Source organism: Vigna unguiculata, chromosome 8, assembly GCF_004118075.2.
Source record: "Vigna unguiculata cultivar IT97K-499-35 chromosome 8, ASM411807v1, whole genome shotgun sequence".
Lineage (NCBI taxonomy): Eukaryota > Viridiplantae > Streptophyta > Magnoliopsida > Fabales > Fabaceae > Vigna > Vigna unguiculata.
This window is the reverse complement of record NC_040286.1, coordinates 28,308,657-28,321,354: the sequence shown is the minus strand read 5'-3', so window position 1 is coordinate 28,321,354 and position 12,698 is coordinate 28,308,657. Positions and strand designations below refer to the sequence as shown.

The 12,698-nt window shown below is 31.4% G+C and overlaps 1 protein-coding gene and 1 long non-coding RNA gene across 2 annotated transcripts; one reads left to right on the top strand and one right to left on the bottom strand.

Moving 5' to 3' along the window:
• Nucleotides 1-252: 252 nt before the first annotated feature.
• On the bottom strand, nucleotides 253-2,517 carry LOC114193446 (heavy metal-associated isoprenylated plant protein 9). The gene is made up of 5 exons (XM_028083251.1): nucleotides 2,104-2,517; nucleotides 1,766-1,967; nucleotides 1,499-1,671; nucleotides 1,312-1,402; nucleotides 253-863 (listed from the first exon to the last, which is right to left on the bottom strand). The coding sequence occupies exons 1-5, from the start codon at nucleotides 2,122-2,124 to the stop codon at nucleotides 391-393; spliced, it is 960 nt and encodes a 319-aa protein (XP_027939052.1). The 5' UTR covers nucleotides 2,125-2,517; the 3' UTR covers nucleotides 253-390.
• A 7,673-nt stretch (nucleotides 2,518-10,190) lies between these two features.
• Nucleotides 10,191-11,073, top strand: LOC114193236. Its single transcript, XR_003606242.1, has 3 exons — nucleotides 10,191-10,457; nucleotides 10,542-10,599; nucleotides 10,923-11,073. It is a non-coding gene; the product is annotated as an uncharacterized LOC114193236 (long non-coding RNA).
• Nucleotides 11,074-12,698: the final 1,625 nt, after the last annotated feature.

Genomic DNA, 12,698 nt, shown 5'->3' with positions numbered 1-12,698 from the left:
TCTCAACCCATCAAACACACTAATATATTAATAGTAATAAGTCAAATTTATAACATTCCTTTCTATTAACGCAAGGTCTTATTAATGTGGTTTATTGTATCATGTTGTCATTGTTCTCATTTTCAATAATCAGAAGTGCACAACAAAACAAAAGGAACTAAAAACTTGAACATACTCATATTTCACAACTTTTGTACAAGGATGATACCTGAGATTGATGTAATATAACAATAATAATATATCGTACATACATAAAAAAAGAAAGAACGATATATCATTAATCACTTATTATTGTATAATTTCAATTTTCTTGACACCACTCCCTGTTAAACCAAGTTCAGAAAAAAAAAATTTAACTGGGAAGAAACAACTCTGAGCATAGTTCAAAGTTCATGTAATGCAGCATGCATTAGGATTTTCATCACTGAAGAGTTGTGGGGGTGGTATTCGTTCAATGACATAGAGTGGAGGGTATTGGTAATAGTACATCATCCTCTTCAATCCTTCATCATCAATGTTGTTAGCAGCAACTACCACATTCTCTTCTTTTTTTGCTTCTTCCATGGCTTCTTCACCACCCTTTTGCTCCTTCTTCTCACCTTCACCACCCTCTTCTTTCTTTGCTTCCTCTGCTGGCTTCTCTTCTTCTTTCTTCTCCTCAGGTTTACTCTCTTCTGCACCACCTTTCTCTCCTTCTTTACTCTCTTCTTTCTTTTCTGGCTCTGCTTCTGGCTCTGGCTGGGGAACTATCTTGGCTTGCTTTTTGGTGCGTCTGTACACATAATCTACTAGCTTATTTGCATCCATGGTCCCTGTCACAAGAACCTTCCCTGTCGTAAACTCTGTCATTGCTGTTTGAACTCCTGCATCAATCAACACAACTTTTCACATTACTTACTAACACGAGAAAGATACAAACAAAGGACTATATGAACACACAAACACATTTACTCTATCATATGTATCACAAATCACTGTTATACCATAATGATTTCTAATTACTCAGAAGTATCCTTCTGTTGTTGTCTTTCTTTTCTTGTATCCTTTCTAAGATGATCTTGTCATCTACAAGGAAGGATCCAATATACCACTGAAGTATTTTGTCCTCTACTTTTAGCTCAAAGCCAAAAGGATAAGGTTAAGTGGGCAATTTGATTTTGAAGACATGATATGTACCACACGATTTGGTCATTAAGGAAGCAACTATGTTCTTCTTTCTTCTTTCTTTTTTTCTTTCACCTTTCCTTTGCCAATTACAACCAACGATGAAGCCATCATACTGAAAATTTTAAATCAAGAGAAAAATGGTACCTCTCATTTGTAGTATCTTTCTCTTGAGTTGATCAGCACAGGCCTCACAGTGCATGTTCACGTTTAGTTCCACAGTAACTGGTCCACTAACCTGGAACACCGACAATTCCCTTTGTTAATCATTTTTTTTTTTTCATATGCAATTTGTTTTGGACTGAACTAGGAAAAGGAAAGAATATTGTGATACCTGAGAATTGACCACTTCTGGTATAGGTTCTCCTTCTGCTTCAGGCATTGGAGATATAACACTGGCTCTTCTCTTTGTTTTCTTGGTGATTATGTTGCAGATCGCTTGAGGCTCCACTATACCCTTTATGGTCACTTCATTTTTAGCCATGTCAATTACCACTCCCTCAACTCCTGTGAGAAGATAAATACAAAAAGAAAACAATGAGTGAACACTTATGCCTTACATTTCGTGGCAAAGAGGGAAGAGTAAGCAACAGATTTGAACCTCTCATTTTCATAATATATCTCTCAATTTTCTTGGCACATCCCACACAATGCAAGTCCACAAATAGCACACATGGGGAAGGTGGTTTAGGCTCTTCCTTCTTCTCTTCTGCTGGCTTTTCTTCTGGTTTTTCTTCTGGTTTTTCTTCCTTCTTTTCCTCTGCTGGCTTTTCCTCTGGTCTGGCTTCAGCCACTGGTTGTTCCTACACAATAGAAAAAGAAGAAACCCACCTAATAAGTACTAGAAATAATGCAGACCCAGTTACAACACTATGAGCATAAGAAGAAACAAATAGAGTATCACTTGGAAATCATAATGCAACAGGAAGGTTAAATCACCTGTTTTGCTTCCTCACCCATTTTTCCTATGAATGGAGAGTGAAATGTCAATTATTATTCTGATTTTGGAGAAAAGTTGTTGGGCATGCAAAAGATGGAGAGGGTCTAACAAGTGTAGGGAAGAGAAGTGAGTGATATTATAGGGAGGAAAGAAGAGGGGGCAATGATAGATTGCTAGGGGGTTGATTTGCATATAAAGTTAAACCTGAGTGATTCCTTATCACATGCAGTGCCACTAACTGCAAAAGGAACCTCTTAGTTTAATATTTCTTTTCAATCTTCAAGGGTGTGAAGGTTGAAGGGGTGAATCAGTGGAGCAGGCTGAGCAGATTTATAGAAGGGGAGATTAATAGTTAGGCCAGGTTGAGAAGAGAGAGAGAAATAAAGAAACAGAAAGTGAGAGAAAGTGAACTTTGAAAAATACATAAAAAAAAATCATGATACTTCCATTATCCACCGACTGGTAGATTTTTCATGACACAGCGGTGAAGTGTCATTCTGTCAGACATGCATGGTATATGTGTAAGTGTAGGACCTCATAAGGACAACCTGGAGGACCTACCTGTGTGTGGATCTATATTACTTACCAAATTACTATGCATCACTTAAGCTAAAATAATTAACCATGTGAGCCTAAGATTCTTTATTTGCATTAAAGAACTCTACATGGAGTAAGCATCCACTCAGAAGGTTAGACAGAGGTGAATGTGGTACATTAATTAATTAACTTTGAGTAGTGTGTTAAAATAATGGAATTATATAAATAATCTTCAAAAGGGTGATGAAATTGATGATATTAAATACTTTCCTTCGAGTTATACATGAGTTTGACCATGCATGGATTACTGAGTTGATGAAAGAGTAGGTACCAATCAAATAAGCCAGATGTCGTGAATGGAGTCATCACAAATGCATTATGATTTCTAAAAAGTTAAAACAAAACTATTGCTGATACATTTGCATGTAAACAGATTAGAGCTTAAGCAACGCAATTCTCATTTTCATGAAATGTGATTGGGATGGATGACACATGGGGATGAGAGAATTTTGCGTGTAGAAAACTGGTATAAAAAGTTGATCTCCACGTGGACTTGTGAGTGATCTTTCTGGTTTCAATGACAAAGCATTTGTCTGTTACATATCCTTTTCATTTTCCTGCTTCCATAGGAGTTTGGATTGTGAAATTCATTTTTCTTCTTTATCTCTTCTTACCAATCAATCCTTTTTTTCCTCTATTACATGTGGTAACAAAATACTATGTACCAGAAAGTGATGGGCAAGATTTTCCATTGAGCATTAAAATTGTGTCCTCACCAACTCTGCTAACCTGTGAATGGTTAGGTTTGGTAATTTCCTGATCAATTATAGTCCTTTTTAAGGAAAGGTGAAAACCATCTTTTCTGAACTGAATGGTTCTCAACAGCTTAAAGGAAAAGTTTTTGACTTGATTATTGCTTACTCTTGGGACAAAGAAGAAAGAAGAGCTTCAGCTTACTATAGGTGTATGTAGCACCACGTGGAGATGACTCATCTTTGTGCACTAAAAAGGCTACTTTTACTCCACTATGGCTAATTTGCAAGAGATCTCAACCTCAAAATCAGAAAGATTAATAAATTCCACCAACCAACACATCTTGTAGCTGGTGCAAAGATAAGAAATGTCACGTCAAATTCGACTGCAATGTAACCATTTCATATACACTGAGTTGACGTTACATGATTAACTTTCTCTCTTTGAACTAAACTAAAGGGGAAAAACAAACTTTTTTCATGTGGGTGGGTGTCTAAACTTTGAAAGAAGATGATTAAAGGATCCTAATCAAGGTATGACTACTTCTATTGTTAGCTTGGCCGGTTAAGAAGAATCTAGAGTTTGTTTAGCTTCATAAGTTAAGCTATTGTTTATATCCAACCACCTTTCTTTTATTGCCACAAAATAACTTATATTTGTATATGTTACAAATCATAATTGCATCATGGATTTATGATATGGTTTTTGTGATTCTTGGCCTCTTGTCATTTGCTTAACAGAATATTTGCTTTATGGTCAACAGTTAGTCATATTGCAATGAAACTTTAAGCAAAGGGGAGAACTCCATGTGTCCACTCTGTTATGTTTTTTTACTTAAAAGAAACATTGTTTGCAGAATGACTAAGAAAACAACTGATTTAAGTGGACATCATGAATTGTGGCTATCAGATTTGACTCAATGAATTCTGAAAATTTTAATTTCCTTTTTTTTTCTATCACAGTTTAAACTAATAGGTATATGATTAGTAAATAATCTGTCTAGCTATATCCATATCAGAAACCTATACCATTGAGATATTTGATTATAGTTTACAAATTTTTTATACATCACATAGCAATAAAAGTTAGGTGTGTGTCATTATATTACCAAACAACCTAGAACATGAAATATACCTACTAACATATGAATGTTGGCCCCGCAAAGCATCCAGATATCTGCTACTGCTGGTTCTCTCAAGGATATTTACTTCCTTTTCGTTTTACTTATTTTCTCTCTTCAGTTTTCGGCATGTGAACTTTGAATTGCTTTTGAAGCAAGATCATATGATCAGAAATCTCAACTATCCAAACCAAGGTGAGGTACAAATCATTGAGCAATGTATGATTGAAGACATGGTACTAACATTTCATATTAATACACAAGAAGTGTAAAAACCATTATCGAAGAATCCATTAGAAAATGCAAGCATTATTGAAAATTGGCAGCTAATTTGTTAGTTGTTTACAATACACTCACTGCCAACCCAACAAAAAGCATAAGATATGAGGTAGTCAAGATACTTCAGAACATTATACTGTTTCATGTATGAAGGAATGAATCGGTTAGATTCATAAGATTTTCATAATGGTTTTGGTGAGTTACTTTTAACATGAATACAATTTCAAAAGTAGAGACTAAAAATCGAAGACACTGTCTGAGTAATGAGTACACCAGTTTGTGATCTGACAGGAATGAGGAAACAGGACTTTTGTTGTGTTAGAGTACATTCAATATGGTCTACATTTCAAGAATGTCTCACCTTGATATGTCTTGACTGGGGGCAAAAAGAATCCATGAGTCAAATTGATGTATGAATGCAGTGAACGTGTATGTGAGGGCACGTGGATGTGGGTCACAGCTTTTCTACAAACACTTCAGTGGGCATAACTAACTCCTTTACATTATTTGACCTAAAATGCAACTTCTTTACAAGGAAATATCTGTATCCTCCTCCATGGAAGAAACCTTCAATGTGTGCAGCAATTATATAATGAACTAAAATTGTACTTAACAAATCAGACTAATCGCGGTTAATCGGTGCAGTTCAAGTCTAATTCAATTCTGCAAAACCAACTTACAAGATAAGATTCGCATCCATTTGATTTTATTAGTTAATATGAAACTTCCAATGCTTCTGATTTCAATTCTAAACAACATTCCAGGTACATGTTGGTAAAATGCAAAGTCTTCATGTCCCATTTAGTTTCTTTCTTCATTTTCTTCACATTTTTCACATGCAGATTTAAATTTTTGGTCTTCTGAATGTAAAGTATTCTTCTTTCATGTATGCATATCATCTGCTGTCTGCTACCTCTTTTTTTAGTAATTTGCAATCATTATATCTATTTATAATATAAAAGTTGAAGTCAGCAGTGGCATAGACAATTTAGCAGCTTAATCCTGATCGTATCCACTTTTCATATATTATGAGATTGAAAGTTGTTCACTTACTCCCTCTCTAATTGCCTTTAGGGTTAGATTATTGCAGGTTCAGTTTATGGCTTTTGAGTAACAGAACATATTCGTTCACAAAAGGAAAAAGAATGACATCAATTGTCACCGAGAGTCATACAAAAAAAGACCAAACAACCTAGATTATTTCGATCATCATCTCCAATGCAACTATGATAACATATCATCAACAAAAAGATAATTTACACTTTCTCAGAGATTATCTTCTAAGAATATAAAGTGTCACCAAGAACCTATGTATTAACTTTTCCTATCAGTACAAATTGAGTATGTATTATCTGCAAATATAAGATGTTTAATACATGATTAGTGATAATATAACTCCAAAATGGAGTGTTAAAGTTGTTGTGAGATGTGAATTTGTGATGTAATAGGTTTCATTATTGCACTGCTTTCAATCACTGTTTGTGGGTAAAGGAGCCTTACAACATTATTTCTTTTAACAATTTTGCCCTGTTAATAGCCATTAACGATTTGTATTCAATTCAGTACAAATATTATATTTTAAGCAAGTTATTAGAATTTCAGTACAATGTGATCCATGTATATAAAAAAATCACTGCATCACAATACTGTTTCAAGCATTATTGGCAATTATTACTGCGAGAAATTTATAATTTCTTTTTTTTACAGATTCTTATCAGCGAATCCAAACTATTCTCAACACCTTCCCCTTTGTTCTCTTCTTATTTTTCTCTTTCAACTTCAGTCAATATGGCTTTCCCTAGATCCAGGGAATGACATTTCATGACTTTAGACATATCTGTTCGTTTGATAAATTTCATTCTACAAAATTCGAAATTTTCTTTTCCTTCCCTTCATATTTATCCACAAACATCATAGAATGAGTAGTACCAGCAGTATGTAGCACAGTTTTTATCATTAATTGAACTTTGAAGTTGCATGCATGTTAGTAGACTAAGGATTAATCACAATTGCTGGAATGCATAGGTTGTATTTTCTTCTTTTTGCTATTCTTTGTCTTAGCGGGACAAAAAAAAAAGAAATGACTGGACATAGAAAGATTTAATTCAATCTAGGTTCAAGTGCTTAGGACAATAGGTATTGTCTTGGTAACTTACATACCGACAACATCTATTATTTATGTGTATCAAAGATGATGAATCAAGTTTTGGGAACGCCGTTAGATCATAATAATTACTATGCATCTAAATATTTAACAAGGTAGTAACTAAACTAAATGTTGGACAATTAATTTTTGCTTGAATTTGTTCCTTTATTTTTATTGGTACAATGATGTAGTATGAATTATGTTTTTAAAATTATGTATATATTTTTTGTATAAGGATCGAAACACCTAAGTGTTTCATTATTTTAATATATATATATATATATATATATATATATATATATATATATATATATATATATATATATATATATATATATATATATATATAAATTATTGATAAAAAAAACAAACATCATTCCCCACTTATTTGATTTAGGGTAAAACTTACATTACATATTTTATTTTCTTCTTTACATTTTTTTTCTTAGACCTTAAAGCTAACTTATATTCTAAAGATTGACCATCTCCTAAAGAGAAAATAAGTCTAAGCATGAGTTTAAATTTAAGAATCAACCATATAAACACTATATATGGAATATTAAAAAAAGGAGATTTTCAAACTCATTATTTTAAAGATTTTTAATTAAATGTAATATCTTATTTTTTATATAATTTATTCATAAACTACTTTGATTTTAAAATATATAAAAATAAATTTATAGTTAATGATATTGACATCCTCTATATATTCTTATTTTTGTCACATTTTTGTTTAAAGATTGTTACTGCACTATATGTATTCGAAATCATCTCATTTTGACCTATAATGACATAGGTCATCTAAACCTGTAATGACCTAAATTATGTGGGCCTGTAATGACCTGGGATTATTTCGATCCATTGTGACTTACATCATTTCAATCACATTATGTTGTAGCAATAATTAAGAACTAAAGCATATTACGAGACAAATAAGTATACATTCATCACAACATTGATTGTATGTAATATACTCAATTGACTTGAGTGTCAAAATGTTTTTTGCAAACACTTAGGTTAAAAAGTTGAAAAGTAAAGAGTTTTTGCTTTGAAAAATCTTTACAAGATGATTTCGACCTTGAAAGAACAAAAACAAAACAATTGAGTCAATAGTATTGTAATTTATATTCTACAATAATGTCATGCCAAAAGAAATACTAACATGGAACAACCAAATGAGGCATTATGATGTAGACAATATAGCAGAAAATTAAAGTAACTAAATCAGCTTGCAAAGGTAAAAATCCACAAAAGAGTAATCCCAACCACCAAAGCCACTTTAATGCCAAATTAACCATGCAGGGAAAAGAAATATACTACTGAGAACTGGGAGGCTAATAGAAAGCCATAGCTGAGAGTTGCAAGCAAATTAACCATTTCTGAAATATGAGTTATCATATAAGAGATTAATCTCACTTTTAATGTAAAATCTTAAAGACTTATTTTTGCTTCAAATGATGAATTTGATGAAAACTAAATGGATGAATTTAAGGGATAGAAAGGAGGAATTGTTTTAAGAGATATAGAAGTGAAAATGAAGAAATTTAAAAGAGAAATTTGTGAATGATTCAATAAATGTCATAGATAAAGAAAATGTTTATAAATTAAAGTGTAAGATCACAAATTTGCCCTAAAATGGTTTAAATTGATGTAAAATAAAATGTAATTAATTAAAATTAAATTAAAATATAATTAGATGATTACTTGTTAAGTAAAAATAATTAATAAATTTAATTAATTGAAAGTATAATGTCATTTCTTGAATTAATCAAGCGACCAAAGACACCATCACCAAAAGCACTATTGTCAACCCATAAGCACCGACAACAATACAGGTCCACCACAATATTTTTTTATTTTATCAACAATAACAAATATGAATAAATGGAAACAATAGTGTTGTTAAGACACATAAAGGTTGAAACTGAAAATAAGAACTTATTACAAAAATATCTTTTCGAGGAAATTTCACTATAGCTAGAATCATGTCTATGTTCTCAACCCACAAAACCTATCAAACTAAAATTTGGGTTTATACTCAAAATTCATCTACACAAAAGTAATCCTAGGATGATATAGCCAAAATCTGGGAAAGAATTGGTTGAAAATAATTTTATTAAAAATTTCAAGAAAAAGTTACTTAAAATTGTTGATGATAGAAATCTAATACTATATACAATTGGGAACTAACAAAAGGCAAGATTTTCAATTGAATAATATATCTGACCTACTTCTCAATTCAAATTTTTATCTACAAAAGGTAAAAACGCTGATGTGTCAATCTCTCAGCATTTTGAAGTCTGAAAAAAAAATGGAAAAGAAATTGAAAACCGAAAGTTTTAATTAAAACTTCTTTCTCTCTCTTCCTCAGTCTTCTCACCTTCTCTTTCTCAATTCTTTCTCTCTCTTTCTCATTCTTTCTGCGACCGCCTTCTTTCTTCTTTCTCTCTCTTTCTCATTCTCTCTGGCACCGCCTTCTCACTTCTTTCTCTCTCTGTCTTTGTTTCTCTGCGTTCATCATGGTTTCTCTACCTTTCTTAGCTTCTTCTCTAACATCTTCTTCTGTTCATCTTCTTCTTTTCATCGAGTTGTTTTTAAATCGCAAAAAAACGACTATGGAGATGGTTTATATTTTTTTTCTGAGCTTTGTTCTGTTCATCTTCTTCTGTTCATCATTTTTTTTTCTTTACAGGCTTCAACTGACACTTACAAAGACATGCATATGAGATTTGCCGTTCATCTGTCCATTTTTTTTGTGGATATCTATTTTTCTTCTTATATTTGTCAGATCTAACTTTTTCATGCGTTTTTTTACAGGTTTAAACCCAAAAGTCGTATTTATTTTGATTTTTCTCAAGCAAGCATCTCATTTTCTTCTTATATTTTGTCAGATCTAACTTTTTCATGCGTTTTTTTACAGGTAAGAACCCAGAAGTCGATTTTATTTTGAGTTTCTCAAGCGAACAACTCATTTTCTTCTTATATTTTGTCAGATCTAACTTTTTTCATGCGCTTTTTTACAGGTAAGAACACAGAAGTCGATTTTATTTTGAGTTTTCTAAAGTGAACAACTCATTTTCTTCTTATTTTTTGTCAGATCTATCTCTTTCGTGCGTTTTTTTACAGGTTTAAACCCAAAAGTCGTTTTTATTTTGAGTTTTCTCAAGCGAACATCTATTTTTCTTCTTATATTTTGTCAGATCTAACTTTTTTATGCATTTTTTTACAGGTTTAAACCCAGAAGTCGATTTTATTTTGAGTTTTCTCAACCAAACAACTCATTTTCTTCTTATATTTTGTCAGATCTAACTATTTGTTTCGTTTTTGTACAGAACTAATATGGTTCACTGAGACATATGGTTTTATTACGCAGATTTCGTTTTCATTTTGACCTTTCTCAAGCGAACAACTCATATTCTTCTTTTATTTTCTCAGATCTAACTATTTTTTTCCGATGATGGTATTTTCTAGGATTGCTACATGTCTAATATGGTTCACTGCGACAGATTTAACATCAGGTTTATAAAAAAAAATTATCTAACTATTTTTGGCGTTTATGTACTTTGATCTAACTATTTCTTATATTTTTCTTCTGTTTACAGGCTTCAAATCAAGATTTCAAACTGATTCAAGAGTCTTTTTCGCTGTACAACTTAACTGGTAAGTAATTTGTATCAAAATCTACCTTTTTATTTACCAATTTATCTGTATTTTTCCACCTTTTACAAGCAACCCGTTCAACTTCTTCATTTTTCTACCTTCAACTCTCTTGGTGTCATTTTTTTTTCGTTCGTGGTATTTTTTTAATAATGCATTTTATCAGCAGATCTCTTTATTATTACCCGATTTACGTTTTTATTTGGACATTTTTCAAAGAGTTCATCATACACTATATTTTTTCAAAGTTCTACACCAAAAAGAGTTAATCTAACTATTTTTTCTGTTTATCTACCTTGATCTAACTGTTTTTCTTCTGGATACAGGCTTCAAATCAAGATTTCAAAGTCATGCACGAGTCTTTTTCGCTATACAACTTAACTGGTAAGTAATTTGTATCAAAATACCTTTTTCTTTACCAATTTATCTGTATTTTTCCACCTTTTACAAGCAAACCCTTCATCTTCTTCATTTTTCTACCTTAAACTCTGTTTGTGTCATTTTTTTTCGTTAATGGTATTTTTTAATAATACACTGTATCACTAAATCTCTTTATTTTTACCTAATTTTTGACTTTATTCGGAAATTTTTGAAAAAGTTCTTCACATTTTTCCAATCACCGTTTACTCCATCAAAACCATTTCGTTTACAAAACGTTTTGTATTCCAACCCCTTCAAATACTACTTCGAATTTTTTCCAAATCAACCTGTCAATCAGTATTCAAACGCATTAAATTTCGCACTGCTCGAGATAATGATGAATAAACTGCTCCATCATCTGCCACACGTTATAATTACTAAACTTTACTCTATTCCAATATTAAATACCCCTTCCTGAAAAAAATCAACATTAGTAAATTACATTAAATAATTCTTCTTATACTTTTACGACGCTTCATAATTCTTTTTTTTAACGTATTATTTTTTAATTCGTATTTATTATCCTGTACTTTTACCAGTTCAGACTGTCCAGTATGTACGGATACTTCCAACAGCTATGATTTCTCTTATTCTTTTTATATATATATTCCCTATGTTTACCAATTCACAGTCAGACATCTGATTTTTCTACTGTTACCCATTTTCTTCTCTTACAATTTTACTTCATCACCAACCTATTCTCCTGCAATGGAATCCATGCCCACACCACAATCCATACTTTTTTCAGATATGGTTGGCAGATTCATTTCTATGTTTTTGAAAGACCAGGTATATTTTTTGATTCAAACTCATTTATTTTTGTTATTTATATTTATTTATTTCTTTATTCTTAACTTGCTAATCTTTTAAGGACTTTGGACACGTCGACCGAGTGTTCATAATACGCTGTTGGAAAGACCTTGCTACTAAATGGATTGTTGTTGATTGCCAAAGTAATGTTCACCATGTTACTTACAACATGGATATTCACACTCCAATGATTATCCAAGGCTGGAACCAACTAAGATCTTTCTATGGAGATCATCAACTCTCTGCTGAGGATCACCCTGAATTGTTTTTTGAAATTGAAAGTGAAAGAACAAGCAGAGATATCAAAGTTCTTTATCCATTTTTTTGGTATTAAAGTTGAAAATTTTGTATGTAATTTTGTTTGAACTTCTTATATATATCAATATATAAGAAGATTTCAATTGGACTCTTATTTTGTATGCAGTTATTATATATCTCAATATAAAAGTTATATTTTATTCTCTTTTATTATATGTATTTTCCTTTTTTGTATTAGATTTTGTTCGACTTCATTTTAGTCAATATAAATTAGTTTTAATTAGAAATTGAATTAATTAACATTAATTACCATTCCATATAAATTGGAAATTTAAAAGTTAGTGAAATACAATAACTATTACTTATTAATTATTATTATTAAAATAATATAAGTTATAAAATAATTAAAATATTTTTCACCATTTTCATAGTCAGAAGAATTTAAGATCAATTTTTATGGAAAAATAAATTTAAAATGACAGTTTAAAAAACTTTTTGTATTCCAACGCCTTCAAAAAGTGGTTCGAATTATCTCCAAATCAACGTGTCAATCAGTATTCAAATGCATTAAATTTCGCACTGCTCGAGATAATGAGGATTAAACTGCTATATCA

Coding starts and splice junctions, on each gene's coding strand:
- LOC114193446 (XM_028083251.1), bottom strand. CDS start 2,124: ATGGGTGAGGAAGCAAAACAG. Junction 1,672..1,765: donor ATATATTATGAAAATGAGAG/GTTCAAATCTGT, acceptor ATCTTCTCACAG/GAGTTGAGGGAGTGGTAATT. Junction 1,403..1,498: donor CAGAAGTGGTCAATTCTCAG/GTATCACAATAT, acceptor TCGGTGTTCCAG/GTTAGTGGACCAGTTACTGT.